The 23,935-nt window shown below is 41.8% G+C and overlaps 1 protein-coding gene across 1 annotated transcript in view; it reads right to left on the bottom strand.

The window, feature by feature from the left end:
- Positions 1-23,935, bottom strand: part of l3mbtl4 (L3MBTL histone methyl-lysine binding protein 4) — a 136,341-nt gene that overhangs the window by 87,618 nt on the left and 24,788 nt on the right. Inside the window, exons 10-14 of the mRNA XM_084144360.1 lie at positions 20,469-20,545; positions 11,857-11,942; positions 11,094-11,204; positions 7,667-7,781; positions 5,295-5,406 (exon numbers count right to left, since the gene is read on the bottom strand). Of these exons, the coding sequence (XP_084000486.1) occupies positions 5,295-5,406; positions 7,667-7,781; positions 11,094-11,204; positions 11,857-11,942; positions 20,469-20,545 (501 nt within the window). The remainder of the gene's footprint in view (positions 1-5,294; positions 5,407-7,666; positions 7,782-11,093; positions 11,205-11,856; positions 11,943-20,468; positions 20,546-23,935) is intronic.

Raw genomic sequence — 23,935 nt, 5'->3', positions numbered from 1 at the left:
TCTGGTAGGCTTGTGTCACTGGGCAGCTCGTGGCTGTGCTTCCCTTTCTAGTCTGTAATAGTTTTCAAGCCCTGCCACAGCTGACGAGCGTCGGAGCTGGTGTAGTACGATTCAATCTTAGTCCTGTATTGACTCTTTGCCTGGTTCGTCGGAGAGCATAGCGGGATTTCTTATAGGCATCTGGGTTATAGTCCCGGTTCTTGAAAGCGGCAGCTCTACCCTTTAGCTCAGTTCGGTTGTTGCCTGTAATCCATGGCTTCTGGTTAGGGTATGTACAGTTGAAGTCGGAAGTTTACATACACCTTAGCCAAATACATTTAAACTCAGTTTTTCACAATTCCTGACATTTAATCCTAGTAGAAATTCCCTGTCTTAGGTCAGTTAGGATCACCACTTTATTTTAAGAATGTGAAATGTCAGAATAATAGTAGAGAGATTGATTTATTTCAGCTTTTATTTATTTCATCACATTCCCAGTGGGTCTGAAGTTTACATACACTCAATTAGTATTTGGTAGCATTGCCTTTAAATTGTTTAACTTGGGTCAAACGTTTCGGGTAGCCTTCCACAAGCTTCCCACAATAAGTTGGGTGAATTTTGGCCCATTCCTACAGACAGAGCTGGTGTAACTGAGTCAGGTTTGAAGGCCTCCTTGATCGCACACACTTTTTCAGTTCTGCCCACAATTGTCTATAGGATTGAGGTCAGGGCTTTGTGATGGCCACTCCAATACCTTGACTTTGTTGTCCTTAAGCCATTTTGCCACAACTTTGGAAGTATGCTTGGGGTCCTTGTCCATTTGGAAGACCCGTTTGCGACCAAGCTTTAACTTCCTGACTGATGTCTTGAGATGTTGCTTCAATATATCCACATCATTTTCCTTCCTCATGATGTCATCTATTTTGTGAAGTGCACCAGTCCCTCCTGCAGCAAAGCACCCCCACAGCATGATGCTGCCACCCCCGTGCTTCACGGTTGGGATGGTGTTCGTCGGCTTGCAAGCCATCCTCTTTTTCCTCCAAACATAACGATGGTCATTATGGCCAAACAGTTATATTTTTGTTTCATCAGACCAGTGGACATTTCTCAAAAAAGTACGATCTTTGTCCCCATGTGCAGTTGCAAACCATAGCGAAGGCTTTTTTATGACGGTTTTGGAGCAGTGGCCGCTCAGCAGTGCTGAGCGGCCTTTCAGGTTATGTCGATATAGGACTCATTTTACTGTGGATATAGATACTTTTGTACCCGTTTCCTCCAGCATCTTCACAAGGTCCTTTGCTGTTGTTCTGGGATTGATTTGCACTATTCGCACCAAAGTACGTTAATCTCTAGGAGTCAGAACGCGTCTCCTTCCTGAGCGGTATGACAGCTGCGTGGTCCCATGGTGTTTATACTTGCGTACTATTGTTTGTACAGATGAACGTGGTACCTTCAGGCGTTTGGAAATTGTTCACAAGGATGAACCAGACTTGTGGAGGTCTACAATTTTTTTTCTGAGGTCTTGGCTGATTTCTTTTGATTTTCCCATGATGTCAAGCAAAGAGGCACTGAGTTTGAAAGTAGGCCTTGAAATACATCCACAGGTACACCTCCAATTGACTCAAATGGTGTTAATTAGCCTATCAGAAGCTTCTAAAGCCATGACATCATTTTCTGGAATTTTCCAAGCTGTTTAAAGGCACAGTCAACTTAGTGTATGTAAACTTCTGACCCACTGGAATTGTGATACAGTGAATTATAAGTGAAATAATCTGTCTGTAAACAATTGTTGGAAAAATTACTTGTGTCATGCACAAAGTAGATGTCCTAACCGACTTGCCAAAACGATAGTTTGTTAACAAGACATTTGTGGAGTGGTTGAAAAACGAGTTTTAATGACTCCAACCTAAGTGTATGTAAACTTCCCACTTCAACTTTACATACGGTCACTGTAGGGACGACGTCATCGATGCACTTATTGATAAACTCAGTGTCTGATGTGGTGTACTCCTCAATGCTATCGGAAGAATCCCGGAACATATTCCAGTCTGAGCTAGCAAAACAGTCCTGTAGCTTAGCATCTGCGTCATCTGACCACTTCTTTATTAACCGAGTCACTGGTGCTTCCTGCTTTAGTTTTTGCTTATAAGCAGGAATCAGGAGGATAGAGTGCAATCTTAGTGGCAGCATCGGTTTGTGGTGGTAAATAGACAGCTACAAAAAATATAGATGAAAACTCTTGGTAAACAGCTCATCATGAGATACTCTACCTCAGGAGAGCAAAACCTTGAGACTTCCTTAGTATTAGATTTTATGCACCAGCTGTTGTTTACAAATATACACAGACTGCCACCCCTTGTCTTAAAAAGTCAGCCGTTCTATCCTGCCGATGTAGCGTATGTTATCCATGTCGTCATTCAGCCACGACTCGGTGAAACATTAGATATTACAGTTTTTAATGTTCCATTGGTAGGATAACCTTAATCTTAGGTCGTCCAATTTATTTTCAAATGATTGAACATTGGCTAATAGGATTTATGGAAGAGGCAGTTTACTCGCTCGCCGTCTTACGTACGTATAGGCCTGCATCTGTTGCTATAAATCAACCCAACACACACACACACTCACACACACGCACACATGCACACACACACACCCTCTTCTACCTTGGGACCAACTAAAGCGTTGTACGGGCCAAGGAAAAAAACATACATCTGTGCATTTTGATAGGGGGATGAAACTGCGCTGTCAGCAGACCGGAGACTTTAAGCCGGGGATGAGACAATTTATGTTGACGCCAGCTGTGGAAATCTACCATGCTTGTGTTCATTAAAATTAAATGATGCATGATGGGACAGTAGAAATACTGGCGACTGTAGCGGGAGGGTTTTGGAAGCTCAAAAATAGATTGCAGCAGTAGTCTGAGTGTTGAGAAGCTAAAATTACTCTGTTCAGAGTGGTCAGTCGCCCCACTCTGTGCCCTTTCCTCCACTGCAGATGGTTTAGAGAGATAAGATCAATTTGTACTGCAGGAAAGAGTCGTGCTGGGCTGTTCTAATGTTCAGGCAGGGAGCTAAAGTGGGCGCTTTCCATTCAAATGTTATCTCAATGGAAATGAACATGCCTATCTTTGTGCGGCACGTATTCCGTAAATGAGCTGACCCATTGAGGTCAAAAGTTAAACCCATAATCAATTAAAGGTGAATTGTATAAAACCCTAAAGGTCCCTCAACGCATACAAATATATGTTTATTTTTCTTCTTCAAAGTAAAATAAGGCACCGTTTTATAAATATTCACTTGGGGAATGAGATTGCATAACGCTCGACTCGAGCAGTAGATGAGCTCCCACATTCCCAAACCTTCAAGCTAATAACAAACTTCAAACTAGGATAATATATTACCTCTTCACCAATAACGGCTCTGGAATTAAAAATAATACTTTCATCAAAATCATTGAGGCTGCCAGAGCGTAATGCCGTGCGGGGGTATGAAATAGCTTTCAGCTTTCTGATTAGTTATTTTAATATGCATGTCGAATTATGTTTTTATTACCGTGCACTGCAGAGATGACTGAATACAGCTCTGTGTGTGTGTTCCTGTGTGAGTGTGTTTGCGTGTGTGTACGTGTGTGTGTGTGTGTGTGTGTGTGTGAAAGTCAGTTTGTTTACTGTAATAATGTGTCTCTGCTCCGAACAGCCTCTGAGCAGTCACAACCGTTTACTCAAATGACGGGGGCCATTAAAGAATAAAAACATGCCACAATAACATAACAAAAGAAGTGATGATATTTCTACCCACAAATGTTATTTCTACACATAAAGCTGAAGTTCTGAGTTCATGTTAATTCATGCAGATGGTATGCAAATTAGTTGCTAATGAAGTTGGGTTAGAGCCCCATTTCTAGAGAGTGTCAGTGTTTTTTTTACTTTTTTGCTACAGTAGCAGGGCTGTGGAGGAGTCTGTCACTGAATGTCTTTCCGTTTCTTGATCAGGAGGATCCGGCAGTGGGCTGTGGAGAGGGGCGGGGCGGGGCGGGGGGGGAGAATATGCACGCTCCACTCTCATTCCATTCAGAGTTGATTACATCCTTGGAAAAGGTGAGGCACAAAAATAGCAGGGGGCGAGTTGAATCCTCAGACAGACTCTCAGGGAGAGAGAGAGTGTGAAGCAGAGGGGTGAATGGAAGGACTACTACCACTGTCATATGGTATTGGATACTACATTATAAACAGAGAGAGATCTACAGTTCGTTTATTGAAAAAGTCAACTTTGACACCTGGCAATGTCAAAATATAATGACTAAAATTAATTTTAGTCGGCAAGATTCTGAATTTTCTCACCTAAAATGTCATATATTCAAAGACACAACCTCTTCCATATTCAAAAACTGAGAATTTCCACTAAGCACTCTGCAAAGCAGAGGGCCATAACCTCAGTGGTATGACAGCCGGTGATAGACTGTGCACTGCTGCTCTGGCAGTCAGTCAGTCAGTCAGGCAGAGTCTTGGCAGGGAGAAGAGCAGGGAGGGGGCCTGCAAGCTGCATGGTTAACTTCTCCAGGCTGCTCGTATGTGAGCTCTGTGAGTGAACTCTGGCCAGGAGTGCCTCTCCATCATCCCTTTTTCTCCTCTCCTTTGTGGAGGCACCTCTGGCTCCCCTGGATGAAAAGCTTGGAACCCGGCTGGCTGCAGCCCTATCTCCCCCCACAGAAAAGACCAGGTCAGCTAGCCTAGAGCTAGATGCTAACGCTAGCAAGGATTCGTGTTCCAACGAGCTATCGCTGGATGTTAATGCTAGCAACATACTCTCACTGTTGTTGCATGGAGCCAACCAACAGGCCATGCAACGCTGCATTTACAGCAGCATTTATATTACCCACTGACAATGGCATCCACATCTCACCTTGCCAAAGCCAGCTGCTGGTGGATAATACCTTAATTTGCAGTATTAGTCCTTCCTGATCTGGGTGTCAATGGGCAAACACACAGCAAATTGAGCAAAAACAATATGCCTCTAAACAATGGTGACATGCTATCAGAAAAGCCAAGCTGGGCATAGGTCTGTCCCAGAAACAATTCTTAGCCGCTACCCTCTAAGCACTTGTAGGGATTGGAAAGGATGGGTTTGATTTGATGGGTATAAGCAATATGGTGAACGTGCTACCAAGCCTATCAGAGAGCAAGGTGGAACTACTACCATACTGCTGATACCTTTCCAATCCCTTCAGATCTACATTAAGGGCTTAGGGGCTTGGGTGATTTTTCTGTACCGGCCGATAGTGTCAGACAGTGTTGTCATCAACGGGTGTCTTACCTGTGGTGTCCTGTGTATTTGGCTCCTTTGATGTGGCCCACGCCCCTGCAGCCCGGAGTGGGGCACACTCCCTGGGTCACGGAGCTCTTAAGGTCAGAAGGTCCTGCTTGTGCTGGATGGGGATGACAACCAAACAACCAATCACAAGGCTTGCTTGAGGCTCGCAGGAGAGAGTTTGAGGAAAGCGCTTGCTTTTCATTGATTGATTTAGTCAACAGGCAAGTAGGTAAAATTGGGTCAGCAACTGCATTCAGTGGTATATTAACTACATACATAGGCTACAACATGGGTTTAAGTTATCCAACAGTGCAAACCCATGCGTGATGAGTATCTATCTGAAATTAAGTTACAATGAATGAGACCTTACAGAGGATTAGCTGGGGTAGACCAACACGTATTTTGTGTGTCAGGGTAGACAAATAGCCCTTATGGCTCTGCTTATGTATTAGATTAAGACATCTAGAGCAACATAAAACATTGCTCTTGCCATAATATATCACTCACCAAGCTTCTAAGACAAACCAAATAAGATATATGGAATAAAGTCAGTTTTATGTCCTGTATTGCCGGTGCCAAAACAAAACACACTCTCTCTCTCTCTTTCACTCGCACACACACACACACACACACACACACACACACACACACACACACACACACACACACACACACACACACACACACACACACACACACACACACACACACACACACACACACACACACACACACACACACACACACACACACACACACACACACACACACACACACACACACACACACACACACACCATTCGTTGTCCCAAATGTGTTTACCAAAAGGGGAAATTGAAGAGATTTATTCCTACAGTCTCTGAAGGAGACAAGTCCTCCACTTGGAATAAGATTAGACTTATGTTTTTTATTTCTAACTTGATTTCTGTTACAGCCATTTATATTGTATCCCTAAATCACTGTGGAATTGTCAACGGTAATACATCAAGAAAAACAATCACAGCCCAACATCGAAAAAGAAGAAAAACAGACGGCATTCTTCGAAGGTCAAGAGATTAGTCTGTGCAGACAAAAATAATTTTCTTGATTTCTCACGCTGTGCCAAACTGTCAATCACAATGACTAATTTGCCATGAATTAAAGTATATGTCTAGTGTTTCAGATTTTTTATGAAATATTACCTAAAATGAATTACAATATGAATTAAATAGATGTAATTCCAAGAATTATAATTTAGGATGTTATAAAAAGCATATTTTCCCTATGCCCCTACTTGGCCTGTTAGGAAACAACAGAGTGGTTTGGGCGTATACTGGTAATAAATGTAACTGATTTGACAGCTCAGTCAATGAGACACGTATACACGTGGATATTCACATTAGCTCCCACATGGGGGCACTGGGGCTGACTGCCCGAGCTTGTCTGCACCAATCAAATAATATGGATGGATTCAGGATATGGAAATGCACAATGGAACGACTAGGGCACTTCACTATATCAGCAATAAATGCAGGCTGATTATTTCAAAAGCGTGAGTCATTTCTGTTCTTTGCTTTGTCACTGTATTCCTGATATTTTTTAAATTAGCTACGTAACTAGCTAGTCATGAAGCTAGCTAGCTACTACTGCTATCTATATCAGTCAACAACAGCTAACACAACAGCTAAGTTCTCTTGACATAAAACTTTTAGCTACAAACCACAGGATTTAAAATAGAATGGAATGGCAAGATGGTTGTTGTGTGGAGGATCTGCTTTGACTTGCTTTCTTGTTGGTTAGCCAGCTAGCTAACGATTGCCGCCATTAGCATGCTAGCTAACGATAGCTAATGTTAGCATGCTAGCTAACATTAGCATGCTAACCTTAGATAACTGCTTCTAAAAAGCCAGCAGGCCAACAAATTTCAAGTGTTTTTTTTAAACGGTTTGAGATAAAAGTTTGAGGTGTGGTGTTTTAAATGTTTTTTCTCCAATTTATGCTTTGGCCAGAAATACGATTATAAGAACATTATTTGGGTATAAGTTGACAGAATATGAACTTTTTAAAGTGAGATTTTCACTGGACAGTTACTTTAAAAGTTGTTTTTTGGGCAGGGATACTGTGCTATTGGCTATGTAGGTGTGGTTAGAATTTAGAGCGCAGTACAAAGCCCTGTGCCATAGAAAATACTTTGCACCCATTCATCAGATAGCTGTGCTCTAATGTCAGTGAGATTCACCTCTGAAAGGGACAAAATCAATAGTGGGGATATAATGGATGGAGAGGTCCTTGAGAGGCATGGAAGAGTGCATTGATTTGTGTGTACGTGTGAGCGTTGAGTTGGAACGGTTAGTGAAGAGCACACACACACACACACACAGGGGTGTTGAACTCACAGAGGGGGGGTTCCAGGGGGTGACCTGTCCGGGCACACCAGCCCACAGGGTGAAGGTCCGGCAGGTCAGAGTCCACCCAGAAGTCAAACTTCTCATGCCAGCCGTCAAAACGGATCTGATTGATACACACAGAGAGAGAGAGCGAGAGAGAGAGAGCGAGAGAGAGAGAGAGAGAGAATACAACAGAACGAGTGAGAGAGAGAAAAAGAGAGAGAGAAACAGCCACATTAGTAATAATAATTTGTTACATTTGTCAAGGGCTTTTCACTCTACAGAATAATCTCAAAGTACTGTACAGAAAATTAAAACCAAATAGAAAAACATATTATAACGGACAACTAAACAGGCCAACTGACAGAAAGAACACAGCTGACGCTACAAGAGACAAGGACACCAAGGTGCGCAGCTATCAACAGAAAGCCTTCCTAAAGACAGTGTGCTGTAATCATGTGTAAAATGCACTTTAGATCATATAAAGAGACAGTAAACAAACGTTTTGAGACACCAGGTTTAACGATAATAGTTCCAAATCCACAGTTGTTTCTGCTCGAAATGTACCTGCTCCTAGTAGAGCACTTTTTGAAACTTCAATAAATCATGACATTAGATATTAATCAAGACTCCACCCAAAGAATACCTGAAAAGGAGAGAGAATATGAACGGTGTGTAAGATCTGATTACACATCCTTATTTAAAAAGGTGCATGAATTATTCATCTTCCTACTTAAAGCAAATAAATGTATCTTTCTCTTCTGACGAGGTCCCTCATCGTTGTTCCTTCAGTGCAATATTAAACTTTCCCCCAAAATCCAATCTTGATAAGCTAGCAGCCCAATACCTACACCGCTGCCGTCTCAGCCGCTGTATCTCAAGACTTGCTGTCTCATGTTTTTAGATTGATTTTTGTTTCCCACGCTATTAAAATCAATTATGGCCTTGTCTACTGACAAGCAGCAACCCATAGTGTGTTGCTATAGTGTTCCTCCAGGGAGGCCAGTGGGATTGATCCCTGTGTGTGTGTGTGTGTGTGTCTAGAGAAGCTACACAATCACATCGTCGTATTTCTAATGTGGCACTAACCACTAACGGATGATGAGAGGGCTTTCTCTTAACAGCATCCCTCCCATTGGTAAATAATAGTGCGTGCTGACAAGGACTTAGACGGAGCTGATGAAGACGGATTACTGTTTTTAACTGAATCTGCTATATACAGTGCCTTCAGAAAGTATTCACACCCCTTGACTTTTTCACATTTTCTTGTGTTACAGACTGAATTTTAAATTGATTAAATTGAGATTTTTGGTCACAATATCCAGTAATGTCAAAGTGGAATTATGTTTTTTGAATTTTTAACAAATTAATTTAAAATGAAATCTGAAATGTTTTGAGTCGATAAGTATTCAACTCCTTTGTTATGGCATGCCTAAATAAGTTCAGGAGTAAACATTTGCTTAACAAGTCACATAATAAGTTGCATGGACTCACTCTGTGTGCGATAATAGTGTTTAACATGATTGTTGAATGACTACCTCATCTCTGTATCCCACATATACAATTATCTGTAAGGACAGTGAATTTCAAACAAAGATTCAACCACAAAGACCAGGGAGGTTTTCCACTGCCTCGCAAAGGGCACCTATTGGTAGATGGGTAAACATTTAAAAAGCAGACATTGAATATCCCTTTGAGCATGGTGAAGTTATTAATTACACTTTGGATGATGTATCAATACACCCAGTCACTACAAAGATACAGGCGTCCTTCCTAACTCAGTTGACGGAGAGGAAGGAAACCGTTCATGGATTTCATCATGAGGCCAACATTTACAGAGTTTAATGGCTGTGACAGGAGAAAACTGAGGATGGACAAACAACATTGTAGTTACTCCACTATACTAACCTAATTGACAGAGTGAAAATAAGGAAGCCTGTACAGAATAAAAATATTCCAAAACATGCATCCTGTTTGCAACAAGGCACTAAAGTAATACTGCAAGAAATGTGGCAAAGCAATTAACTTTCTGTCCTGAATACAAAGTGTTATGTTAGGGGCAAATCCAATACAACACATTACTGAGTATGACTTTCCATATTTTCAAGCATAGTGTTGGCTGCATCATGTTATGGTTATGCTTGTAATCGTTAAGGACTGGGAGTTTTTCAGGATAAAAAAGAAACAGAATGGAGCTAAACACAGGCAAATACCCAGAGGAAAACCTGGATCAGTCTGCTTTACACCAGACACTGGGAGATGAATTCACCTTTCAGCAGGACAATAACCTAAAACACAAGGCCAAATCTACACTGCTTACCAAGAAGACAGTGAATGTTCCTGAGTGGCCTAGTTACAGTTGACTTAAATCTCCTTGAAAATCTATGGCAAGACCTGAAAATGGTTCTCTAGCAATGATCAACAACCAAATTTGACAGCACTTGAATAATTTAAAAAAAGAATAATGGCCAAATGTTGCACAATCCAGGGGTGGAAAGCTCTTAGAGACTTACCCAGAACGACACAGCTGTAATCGCTGCAAAAGGTGATTCTAACATGTATTGACTTAGGGGGTTGAATACTTATCTAATCAAGATATATTAGTGTTGTTTTTCATTAATTATTTACAAATGTTAGAGTATTTTGTGTAGATCGTTGACAAAAATTACAATTAAATACATTTGAATCCCACTTTGTAACAACAAAATGTGGAAAAAGTCAAGTGGAGTGAATACTTTCTGAAGGCACTGTATAACCTGCTTTGACCCATGCTAAAGCTATGGTGGGTTAATGGCGCCTGTCTGATCACGTAATCATGAATTAATCAGTGAGACGCATCAGTGAATTCCTCCTCTACTGACTGAGCAGTGTGACGTGATAGGACAAAAATAGTGACATACAAGGCACTCTGCTCTGTCAATTATGACCTGTATGCACATACACATATACACATCATGCATGCGCAAACACATAGGCATACAGTACACACACGTGTGCACGCGCACACACATACACACACACACACACACACACACACACACACACACACAATACAACCTATCAAGTCTCAGTACAAGGCTTGTTAAGCTTGTTATTGGTTGAACAAGAGCAGCACCACCAAGTGGCTCCTGCAGACTTGCCAGCCTGCTAATTTCACAGAGACGCTGCTGTCCCAAACACCTCAACTCCCATCTGCCATGTCACTCCAGCAGGCCGCCTCACCCTGACTACCACCCCCCCCTCACTTCTTTCCACATGCCCAACCGCCTCCCATCCCCTGCCTCACTCTTTCCTTTTTTCACTCTCTCAATCTCTTCCCCTCGCTCTCATTTCATCTTTCACTGCTTTCCCCCTTTCACTCACTTTCTCTCCCCTCATTATCTACCCCATTGTTCTCTCTCTAACCCCACCCCTTCACCTCCCTCACTCCCCTCACCTTGACCCTGTAGTCCTCAGTGTCTGAGACGGTGGCCACGCGGACCAGCATGGGGTTCCTCCTGTCCACCGCCTCCAGCTTCATGTTCACCTGGAAACTGTGAGGAGCTCTCTGTGACGGGGGAGAGAGAGGAGGAAGAGAGGGGGCGGAGAGAGAGAGGGAGAGAGAGAGGGAGAGATAAAGGGCGTTAGAGATGGCAGTCAAGCCTGTCGAGACTCCCAAAAAACCCTATGCCCAAAGAGAGAGAGAGAAAGAAGACAGGAGAAGACATGAGAGAGAGAGGCAGAGGAAGGGAGGAGGCAGAAGACAGGACACTGTACACATCTCTGAGAGAGGAGAGCAGAGGAGAGGACAGGCCCTGTCAGCCAGAAACTCAGCCAGAGAAGAGGATTTGAGGGTGTGAAATTGTGCTGTGCAGATGTCATGCAGGGGAAAGGAGGCTGACAGTGGAGTTCTTTAGGTAAAAGAAGAGTTTTGAACCAGAAGTTTCTGAATGAGAAAGACAGGTCTGGGAAAGTGACAAACTGATGTCAAACTGAGAAAAACATGACTTGTGTCATTATTGTGAAAAGGAACCGAACCACAACAGTTATTAAACTGCCTTCAATTTCAATTGTTCGTAATAAAAGGAATCATTATGAAACACGAAAGCAGCCGTTAGATTGCAGCAGAGGCTGGGAATAACAATGGTGCTGTACAACACACATACAGCTGGCTGATAGAAGGCTAGCCTGCTGTTCCGTGCCTACTGCTTACGGCTTACCATACAGAAAGCCTGGCTTGGAACCGCCGTGGAACCATTGTCTTGTAAGTACTCCTCCCACAGGAAATGTTCTGGATTCGGGTGTCCTTCAACACAATCCAAAACACAATCTGATTAATCACACACTTGTAAGCTCGCGCACACACATGCACACACAAACACATGCAACAACTTCAAACTGTGACTATCAACGGCTGTGACAATCTCATCAAAAGGCAAATGAGCTTGAAAACTTGAACGCGACACACACACAGATGGGTGCAACATATGCAGGGGACCGAATGTACACATATCGCCTGTTTGCGGAGGGAAATGATGGTTAGCTATCGGAGATTGAGTTGTGGAGGCTCCAAATAGTAAGTGATTGGCTCTACTGGCCACTGCCTCAGTAGTTCTTGTTGAACTAATATAGAGGAGAGAAAAATGACGGTACTCCAGGCATTGCGCATTTGAGCCAATCGCAAATGGTTCAATAATAAACTTGAATAACTACTTGTGTCTTTATGATGAAACTCAAATCTGAAACTAGATTCCATTCCAGTAAAACTTCAAGATAAAATGCATGAGTGCATCTCAATATGCTAAAGTGGCTCCTGCTCACAATATGGCAGATGCCTCAGCTACAAGGAATTTATAAAACATTAAATGTATGTAAGACAAAATCTGTTCTGTGCGTAGAGACAGCTGGAAGTCTGGTAGTAAATCTGTTGGTAAAGTGCCTATAGATGGTTCTATTTCAAAGTAATGAGAACTTTCACCTTCCCAGATTCTCAGGGAAACATACACTGAGTGTACAAAACATTAAGAACACGCTCTTTCCATGACAGACCGACCAGGTGAATCCAGGTGAAAGCTATGATCCCTTACTGATGTCACTTGTTAAATCCACTTCAATCAGTGTAGCTGAAGGGGAGGAGACAGGTTAAAGAAGGATTTTTAAGCCTAGAGACGATTGAGACATGGATTATGTACACTGCTCAAAAAAATAAAGGGAACACTTAAACAACACATCCTAGATCTGAATGAATGAAATAATCTTATTAAATACTTTTTTCTTTACATAGTTGAATGTGCTGACAACAAAATCACACAAAAATTATCAATGGAAATCAAATTTATCAACCCATGGAGGTCTGGATTTGGAGTAACCCTCAAAATTAAAGTGGAAAACCACACTACATGCTGATCCAACTTTGATGTAATGTCCTTAAAACAAGTCAAAATGAGGCTCAGTAGTGTGTGTGGCCTCCACGTGCCTGTATGACCTCCCTACAACTCCTGGGCATGTTCCTGATGAGGTGGCGGATGGTCTCCTGAGGGATCGCCTCCCAGACCTGGACTAAAGCATCTGCTTTAGTCCAGGACAGTCTGTGGTGCAACGTGGCATTGGTGGATGGAGCGAGACATGATGTCCCAGATGTGCTCAATTGGATTCAGGTCTGAGGAACGGGCGGGCCAGTCCATAGCATCAATACCTTCCTCTTGCAGAAACTGCTGACACACTCCAGCCACATGAGGTCTAGCATTGTCTTGCATTAGGAGGAACCCAGGGCCAACCGCACCAGCATATGGTCTCACAAGGGGTCTGAGGATCTCATCTCGGTGCCTAATGGCAGTCAGGCTACCTCTGGCGAGCACATGGAGGGCTGTGCGGCCCCCCAAAGAAATGACACCCCACACCATGACTGACCCACCGCCAAACCGGTCATGCTGGAGGATGTTGCAGGCAGCAGAACGTTCTCCACGGCGTCTCCAGACTCTGTCACGTCTGTCACATGTGCTCAGTGTGAACCTGCTTTCATCTATGAAGAGTACAGGGCGCCAGTGGCGAATTTGCCAATCTTGGTGTTCTCTGGCAAATGCCAAACGTCCTGCACGGTGTTGGGCTGTAAGCACAACCCCCACCTGTGGACGTCGGGCCCTCATACCACCCTCATGGAGTCTGTTTCTGACCGTTTGAGCAGACACATGCACATTTGTGGCCTGCTGGAGGTCATTTTGCAGGGCTCTGGCAGTGCTCCTTCCTCCTGCTCCTCCTTGCACAAAGGCGGAGGTAGCGGTCCTGCTGCTGGGTTGTTGCCCTCCTACGGCCTCCTCCACGTCTCCTGATGTGCTGGCCTGTCTCCTGGTAGCGCCTCCATGCTCTGGACACTACGCTGACAGACACAGCAAACCTTCTTGCCACAGCTCGCATTGATGTGCCATCCTGGATGAGCTGCACTACCTGAGCCACTTGTGTGGGTTGTAGACTCCGTCTCATGCTACCACTAGAGTGAAAGCACCGGCAGCATTCAAAAGTGACCAAAACATCAGCCAGGAAGCATAGGAACTGAGAAGTGGTCTGTGTTCACCACCTGCAGAACCACTTCTTTATTTGGGGTGTCTTGCTAATTGCCTATAATTTCCACCTGTTGTCTATTCCATTTGCACAACAGCATGTGAAATTGATTGTCAATCAGTGTTGCTTCCTAAGTGGACAGTTTGATTTCACAGAAGTGTGATTGACTTGGAGTTACATTGTGTTGTTTAAGTGTTCCCTTAATTTTTTTGAGCAGTGTATGTGTGCCATTCAGAGGGTGAATGGGCAAGACAAAATATTTAAGTGCCTTTGAACGGGGCATGGTAGTACATGCCAGGCACACCGTTCTGTGTCAAGAATGCAACACTGCTGGGTTTTTCACGCTCAACAGTTTCCTGTGTGTATCAAGAATGGTCCACCACCCAAAGGACATCCAGCCAAGTATTTAGTCAGCCACCAATTGTGCAAGTTCTCCCACTTAAAAAGATGAGAGAGGCCTGTAATTTTCATCATAGGTACACGTCAACTATGACAGACAAAATGAGAAGAAAAAAATTCAGAAAATCACATTGTAGGATTTTTAATGAATTTATTTGCAAATTATGGTGGAAAATAAGTATTTGGTCAATAACAAAAGTTTCTCAATACTTTGTTATATACCCTTTGTTGGCAATGACACAGGTCAAACGTTTTCTGTAAGTCTTCACAAGGTTTTCACACACTGTTGCTGGTATTTTGGCCCATTCCTCCATGCAGATCTCTTGTAGAGCAGTGATGTTTTGGGGCTGTCGCTGGGCAACACAGACTTTCAACTCCCTCCAAAGATTTTCTATGGGGTTGAGATCTGGAGACTGGCTAGGCCACTCCAGGACCTTGAAATGCTTCTTACGAAGCCACTCCTTTGTTGCCCGGGCGGTGTGTTTGGGATCATTGTCATGCTGAAAGACCCAGCCACGTTTCATCTTCAATGCCCTTGCTGATGGAAGGAGGTTTTCACTCAAAATCTCACGATACATGGCCCCATTCATTCTTTCCTTTACACGGATCAGTCGTCCTGGTCCCTTTGCAGAAAAACAGCCCCAAAGCATGATGTTTCCACCCCCATGCTTCACAGTAGGTATGGTGTTCTTTGGATGCAACTCAGCATTCTTTGTCCTCCAAACACGACGAGTTGAGTTTTTACCAAAAAGTTATATTTTGGTTTCATCTGACCATATGACATTCTCCCAATCCTCTTCTGGATCATCCAAATGCACTCTAGCAAACTTCAGACGGGCCTGGACATGTACTGGCTTAAGCAGGGGGACACGTCTGGCACTGCAGGATTTGAGTCCCTGGCGGCGTAGTGTGTTACTGATGGTAGGCTTTGTTACTTTGGTCCCAGCTCTCTGCAGGTCATTCACTAGGTCCCCCCGTGTGGTTCTGGGATTTTTGCTCACCGTTCTTGTGATCATTTTGACCCCACGGGGTGAGATCTTGCGTGGAGCCCCAGATCGAGGGAGATTATCAGTGGTCTTGTATGTCTTCCATTTCCTAATAATTGCTCCCACAGTTGATTTCTTCAAACCAAGCTGCTTACCTATTGCAGATTCAGTCTTCCCAGCCTGGTGCAGGTCTACAATTTTGTTTCTAGTGTCCTTTGACAGCTCTTTGGTCTTGGCCATAGTGGAGTTTGGAGTGTGACTGTTTGAGGTTGTGGACAGGTGTCTTTTATACTGATAACAAGTTCAAACAGGTGCCATTAATACAGGTAACGAGTGGAGGACAGAGGAGCCTCTTGAAGAAGAAGTTACAGGTCTGTGAGAGCCAGAAATCTTGCTTGTTTGTAGGTGACCAAATACTTATTTTCCACCATAATTTGCAAATAAATTCATAAAAAATCCTACAATGTGATTTTCTGGATTTTTTTTCTCATTTTGTCTGTCATAGTTGACGTGTACCTATGATGAAAATTACAGGCCTCTCTCATCTTTTTAAGTGGGAGAACTTGCACAATTGGTGGCTGACTAAATACTTTTTTTCCCCACTGTACATACATACATACATATATAGTGGGGAGAACAATTATTTGATACACTGCCGATTTTGCAGGTTTTCCTACTTACAAAGCATGTAGAGGTCTGTAATTTTTATTTAGACGGAATCTAAAACAAAAATCCAGAAAATCACATTGTATGATTTTTAAGTAATTCATTTGCATTTTATTGCATGACATAAGTATTTGATACATCAGAAAAGCAGAACTTAATATTTGGTACAGAAACCTTTGTTTGCAATTACAGAGATCATACGTTTCCTGTAGGTCTTGACCAGGTTTGCACACACTGCAGCAGGGATTTTGGCCCACTCCTCCATACAGACCTTCTCAAGATCCTTCAGGTTTCGGGGCTGTCGGTGGGCAATACGGACATTCAGCTCCCTCCAAAGATGTTCTATTGGGTTCAGGTCTGGAGACTGGCTGGTCCACTCCAGGACCTTGAGATGCTTCTTACGGAGCCACTCCTTAGTTGCCCTGGCTGTATGTTTCGGGTCGTTGTCATGCTGGAAGACCCAGCCACGACCCATCTTCAATGCTCTTACTGAGGGAAGGAGGTTGTTGGCCAAGATCTCGCGATACATGGCCCCATCCATCCTCCCCTCAATACGGTGCAGTCGTCCTGTCCCCTTTGCAGAAAAGCATCCCCAAAGAATGATGTTTCCACCTCCATGCTTCACGGTTGGGATGGTGTTCTTGGGGTTGTACTCATCCTTCTTCTTCCTCCAAACACGGCGAGTGTTTAGACCAAAAAGCTCTATTTTTGTCTCATCAGACCACATGACCTTCTCCCATTCCTCCTCTGGATCATCCAGATGGTCATTGGCAAACTTCAGACGGGCCTGGACATGTGCTGGCTTGAGCAGGGGGACCTTGCGTGCGCTGCAGGATTTTAATCCATGACGGAGTAGTGTGTTACTAATGGTTTTCTTTGAGACTGTGGTCCCAGCTCTCTTCAGGTCATTGACCAGGTCCTGCCGTGTAGTTCTGGGCTGATCCCTCACCTTCCTCATGATCATTGATGCCCCACAAGGTCAGATCTTGCATGGAGCCCCAGACCGAGGGTGTCGGTCATCTTGACCTTCTTCCATTTTCTAATAATTGCGCCAACAGTTGTTGCCTTCTCACCAAGCTGCTTGCCTATTGTCCTGTAGCCCATCCCAGCCTCGTGCAGGTCTACAATTTTATCCCTGATGTCCTTACACAGCTCTCTGGTCTTGGCCATTGTGGAGAGGTTGGAGTCTGTTTGATTGAGTGTGTGGACAGGTGATCAAATACTTATGTCATGCAATAAAATGCAAATTAATTACTTAAAAATCATACAATGTGATTTTCTGGATTTTTGTTTTAGATTCCGTCTCTCACAGTTGAAGTGTACCTATGATAAAAATTACAGACCTCTACATGCTTTGTAAGTAGGAAAACCTGCAAAATCGGCAGTGTATCAAATACTTGTTCTCCCCACTGTACATATCCTTTTTTTAAACATATTTCCCTTTATTACTTTCCAACCCCACCAACCCTTCCCTAATTGGAGTAAACTAGTGAACAACAATGCTTAGGCCTCTACTTCCAGCTTATACATACTATATACATTTTATGGACACAGTCAATTTTACAATAATTCTATTTTGTTTGTTTTTACTCCTGAACTTCCTCTACCCTCAACCTCTCCGATCATTTTCATGATGTCCATCCGGTTTGCTTCTATATGCCATATCTTTCTAACTGTGCGCTTTCACAAAAGCTCTCAACCTATAACCTATATACTTATTATGGACACAGTATGCTTATATTATTAGTTATCTTGTTGTTATTAGTTGTTATTAGTTATTGTTAGTTGTTATTAGTCCAATCCTTCAACTCCATTCAACACCACCCATCTATCTCTTAACACCATCCATATTGGATTTCTATTTGCCATATATTTTTCAACTGTACTGTGATGTTTTACAAAAGTTCTGAACCTTTCTATTCTCATTGTTTCTACAGATTGTAAATTGAAAATAAACATTTTTGCTAAAAGTATTATTATATTATTGATCGATTGACTATGACTTTTCAGATCACCCAGTAATGCTATCTGCAGGGTTAGCTCCAGGTAAATATTGCAATCCTTTAGCCATTCCTGGACCTGTGTCCAAAAACAAGCTACAAATGGACAGTACCAAAACAAATGATCTAATGATTCTGTCTCTTCGCAGCAAATTCTGCAGAGCTGGGAAGATTGTATCCCCATATAAATAACATTATATTGGTAGCAAGAATTGTATATAATAATTTCAATTGAAAAATTCTAAGTTTTGAATCCGGCGTCGTTTGGCGTATCAGTTCATAAACACTATGCCACGGGATCGGTACGTCAAAAATCTTTTGCAATCTATATGGGACGGCTGTCAATCCTTTGGTCCTTAAATTAAACTGTTATACTTTTTTTATTTATCACAGTTTTCTTTAACCAATTATTGTTATTTTTGCGGTAATGCTGCAATTATTTGGTTGTCATTTTGGGTAGAGCAGACATTTCCATATGTTTTTGTTAGCTGCATGTGCGACATAACTCCACCAGTCCTACCGATGATATCATTTACGAAGACTTTACCTTTTTTAAACATTTTGTCCAAAATAAATGTTTTTTTATAAATTAGTATATTTGAGTTTAACCACAATATTTGTTGCATTATTTGTTCTGTTGTTTCTGGAGGATTAAATTGAAATTGCAACCAACTTTCTATGGCTTGTTTTAGAAATAGTGATATTTGGGAGACGATTTCCTTTTCAAATAACTGAAAGTGAGAGGTTGTAATCTGAATAAAGGGAAAAAGGCCATTCTTGAACATTGGGTGAGACAATCTTATTAATTTGCTAGAGAACCAGTTCGGATTTAAGTATAACTTTTGTATGACTGAAGCTTTTAGTGATAGGTCTAATGCTTTGATATTTCATAATTTCTGTCCTCCGAATTCATATTAATTATATAAATAGGCCCGTTTAATTTTGTCTGGCTTGCCGTTACAAATAAAATTGAATATTTTTTTCTCATATAATTTAAAAAACTGTTCGCTATGCGTAGGCAAGACCATAAGCAAATAGGTAAACTGGGATAATACTAAAGAGTTAATCAGGGTGATTTTTCCACAAATTGACAGGTATTTACCTTTCCATGGTAGCAAGATCTTATCTATTTTTGCTAACTTTCTATCAACATTTATTGGAGTGAGATCATTTATTTCATTTGGGATATGTATTCCGAGTATATCCACATCACCATCAGACCATTTTATTGGTAAACTACATGGTAATGTAATTTTTTTATTTTTTTGTGATCCAATACGTAATATAGTACATTTATCATATAATTTGGTTGTAATCCAGAGAGGTTAGAAAATGTATCTAGATCCTCTATGAGGCTGTGGAGGGATTCTAGTTGTGGATTTAAAAGAAAACATGAATCATCAGCGTACAATGACACCTTTGTTTTTAAGCCCTGGATTTCTAATCCCTTGATATTATTGTTGGATCTGATTTTAATAGCTAACATCTCGATGGCCATAATAAATAGATATGCCGATAGTGGACAACCTTGTTTCACTCCTCTTGACAGTTTAAAACCTTTGGAGAAATAGCCATTATTTACTATTTTACACCTAGGGTTACTATACATGATTTTAACGCAACTTATAAAAGAGATTCTCCAAAATTGAAATGCTCCAGGCATTTATATATAAACCCCAGTCGTACTTTATCAAATGCGTTTCCCAGATGTTTCATAGTGTTCTATTGTTTCCCGTACTTGCCTTATATTATCTCCAATGTATCTTCCATGTAAGAAACCTGTCTGATTAGATTTTTGTTATGCATTGAAGGGCATGCATCACTAAAGAACAGCTGTGATTAAGTTTCTCATTCAAGATGATGCATGTGTCATACATATAAATTAATGTCCTACTGATGTCCTATCGCCATACAATATGAGTTATGATTCTTTCAAGGTCTTTAAAAAGTGTGTGGTGGAAGGGGACAATTTACCAGCAAATTAGAGCGGAAATTAAATGAATAACTCTTGAATTGACATGGAAGATTAAGGGGGATTTATGATAAAAGGTTCACGTCTTTCTACTAATATGGGGACTAAAGTGGGGAATAGCCAAATATGGCTGAAGTGGGGAAGAGCCAAGGTCATTTTAGCAGACACTATTCAAACAGCATCCTAAATAACCTTGCACACAACAGATATTTTGTGTCCAGTATACTGTGTGTGCTGGGCTAGCTACCCACCCTGAGGTGCAGTGAGAGGTCGTCCATGGTCCTGGCACCAGCCCACTGGGTGGATGTGAGGGCTGCTGGCGTCACACCTAAAACACACACACACACACTACACTTTACCATAGCATACTGTACATTATCTTCCTACATACACACTTCCTCATCTATACACACACACGTACAATAGGAATTTGATTTCAATCCTCCTGGGGTAAGACATTACAATAACCTCTAAATTCAATTTACATGTATAATACCCGGTTTGTGACCAGGAGAATATTGCAATTTCACTTACTGTACAGGCTGGCTAGATTAACATGTACCTACAAACACATCCAATCAGACAATACAATAGGAATTCCATTAATCTTCTGTGTGCTTTGAAATGACACAGCAGCTGTGTGATTGTGCAGAATAGCCAATCATGGTGCTTGCCATGTCCCTTGGGCCATGGTATTTGTCCAACAATTCCACACATGCTCCCCGGTGAGCCAGTGGAGTGGCTGAGAGAATGAAATTGTGTGCAAGGTGTGTGTGCGTGCGTGTGTGTGTGTGTGTGTGTGTGTGTGTGTGTGCATGCATGCATGCGTGCAAGTTTGTGAACGTGTGAGCATGCAAGTGTGTTTGAGCCTGTGTGTAAGAGAAACTGTGAGTGTGGGTGTACATGTTGAGTGTGTGCATGAGTGTGTGAATGTAATGAACTGTGGGAACCATGATTTCTGTATGTCTTTGTAGGCAGTTAGGAGGCTAGGAGCTTCTCCTACTGGAAAGTATCAGTATGACACATAGAAACAGGGAAAAGACATAGGAAAAAGGAATATGCATCAAGCTTTTCACTGGATGAATTGGGCCATGCGTCACATGCTATGTAATCAATCAAACTCCTCTTAGCAATTAGCAGGTAAACCGTAACTGATTCACTGACTACAGAACTTACATTGAAGATGATGCATGTACACACAAACAAAGATCATGCACACACACGTGCACATACACTACCAGTCAAAAGTTTGGACACACCTACTCATTCAAGGGTTTTTCTTTATTTTTACTATTTTTTACATTGTAGAATAATAGTGAAGACATCAAAACTATGAAATAACACATATGGAATCATGTAGTAACCAAAAGAGTTAAACAAATCAAAATATATTTTATATTTGAGATTCTTCAAATAGCCACCCTTTGCCTTGATGACAGCTTTGCACACTCTTGGCATTCTCTCAACCAACTTCATGAGATAGTCACCTGGAATGTATTTCAATTAACAGGTGTGCCTTCTTAAAAAGTTAATTTGTGGAATTTCTTTCCTTCTTAATGCGTTTGAGCCAATCAGTTGTGTTGTGACAAGGTAGGGGGTATACAGAAGATAGCCCTATTTGGTAAAAGACCAAGTCCATATTATGGCAAGAACAGCTCAAATAAGCAAAGAGAAACAACAGTCCATCATTACTTTAAGACATGAAGGTCAGTCAATACGGACAATTTCAAGAACTTTGAAAGTTTCTCATAACATAGTCTGAGAAGTTAAACTGAAATGATGACCAATTTCACACACGCACACACACACACACACACACACTTTTCCATTTTCTCATTAACTTCTAAATCACAAAAAGTAGTTCCCACAGTAAAGCATGGAAGAGGAGGTGTTATGGTGTGGGGGTGCTTTGCTGGTGACACTGTCTGTGATTTATTTAGAATTCAAGGCACACTTAACCAGCATGGCTACCACAGCCTTCTGCAGCGATACGCCATCTCATCTGGTTTGGGCTTAGTGGGACTATCATTGTTTTTCAACAGGACAATGACTCAACACACCTCCAGGCTGTGTAAGGGCTATTTTATCAAGAAGGAGAGTGATGGAGTGCTGCATCAGATGACCTGGCCTCCACAATCCCCCGACCTCAACCCAATTGAGATGGTTTGAGATGAGTCGGACCGCAGAGTGAAGGAAAAGCAGCCAACAAGTGCTCAGCATATGTGGGAACTCCAAGACTGTTGGAAAAACACTTTTTTGGTTACTATATGATTCCATATGTGTTATTTTATAGTTTTGATGTCTTCACTATTATTCAACAATGTAGAAAATGAAAATGAAAACCCTTGAATGAGTAGGTGTGTCCAAACTTTTGACTGGTACTGTATGTGCGCACCCACACACTGTCTCTTCTGTCACTCTGTAAGGTAACAAAGCTAATTACCGTAATTTTCAGACTATAAACCGCGCCTTTTTTCAAATTTTTCGACCCTGCGGCTTATATAACGGTGCGGCTAATCTATGGATTTTTACAGCTAACGGCCACTAGAAGACCTCCTAAATCTATGGATTTTACAGGTTACAGTCCACCAACTTTAACTCTATGGGCTCTATGACCGGTCCGCGCCCCCCACCTTTAAGCGGCTGGCTCCAGCAGGAAAAGCTGGAGGCCGGAAAAGAGTGAGACAGGTAGCGCGCAAAAGTAAAAGTGGAACCGAGAGTGGTACGAGAGACAGAACGAGAGACAGAACGAGAGCAAGACAGTTTGTCTCTTTCCCGACAATCCCCTCTGTGCACGAACCCTTACATATGGTAATTAAACATTAAAACACTTGCGGCTTATAGTCCAGTGCGGCTTATATATGTACGCATCATTCAATATCATTCAATTTAGCTGCTGCGGCTTATACTCCGGTGCGCCTTATAGTGCAGAAAATACGGTATACACAATAGAATATAAGTTGCATGAGACATGCACAACAGCTACAAAACAACATTAATGTGTAACCTATCAGTTACTGACAGTAAACATCAGTAAACAAATGTTGATCACGTCTCCTTTGGCTAGAACTTAGAAAACACCTTAACCTCTGGTCTGATTTTGACAAATTCCTTCATTTAACAGTCAAAGTAGCAACAAGATACCCAAAAATGTAAATCTAGACAGACACTTCAAACTTTGAGAAGACAGAACCAGTTTGCTGAAGTTTACTTAAGTCATATCAAAAATAGTGTCTCATAACATAGTCTGAGAAGTTAAACTGAAATGATTACCAATTTCACACACGCACACTCCAATTTTCTCATCAACTTCTAACTCACAGAAAGCTGAATTTAAAAGAATGGAAAACAGTTTTAACCCTTTACACTCATACCCGTATACGTGTTGAAAATGGCAGTTTTGGGCATTGATAAGCGCCTAAATTGGAACGCACTGACTGTACATTAACATGCTATAAATGACGTCAGAGCTCAGGGAAATGCTATAAACTAAGAGGACTCGATGTATTTTGAAAGCTGAGACATGGAGGATTATAATAAATACTGCTTTGATGTCATACAAGCAAGACAATTCACTGTGGAACACGCACCTGAATGCAATCATGACTCCTTTCTATGCGCACCAAAATTACGATCTGTTTCTCTGAATTGCCTTGTGAAAGCCTAACACTGTAAGATCGTATTTTATGTTGACAATAGAACAAGCTTTTAAAAAATG

This window comes from Coregonus lavaretus (genome assembly GCF_964263955.1).
Source record: "Coregonus lavaretus genome assembly, chromosome: 2".
Taxonomy (NCBI): domain Eukaryota; kingdom Metazoa; phylum Chordata; class Actinopteri; order Salmoniformes; family Salmonidae; genus Coregonus; species Coregonus lavaretus.
The sequence above is the reverse complement of the archived record's forward strand: the minus strand, read 5'-3'. Positions and strand labels throughout refer to the sequence as shown.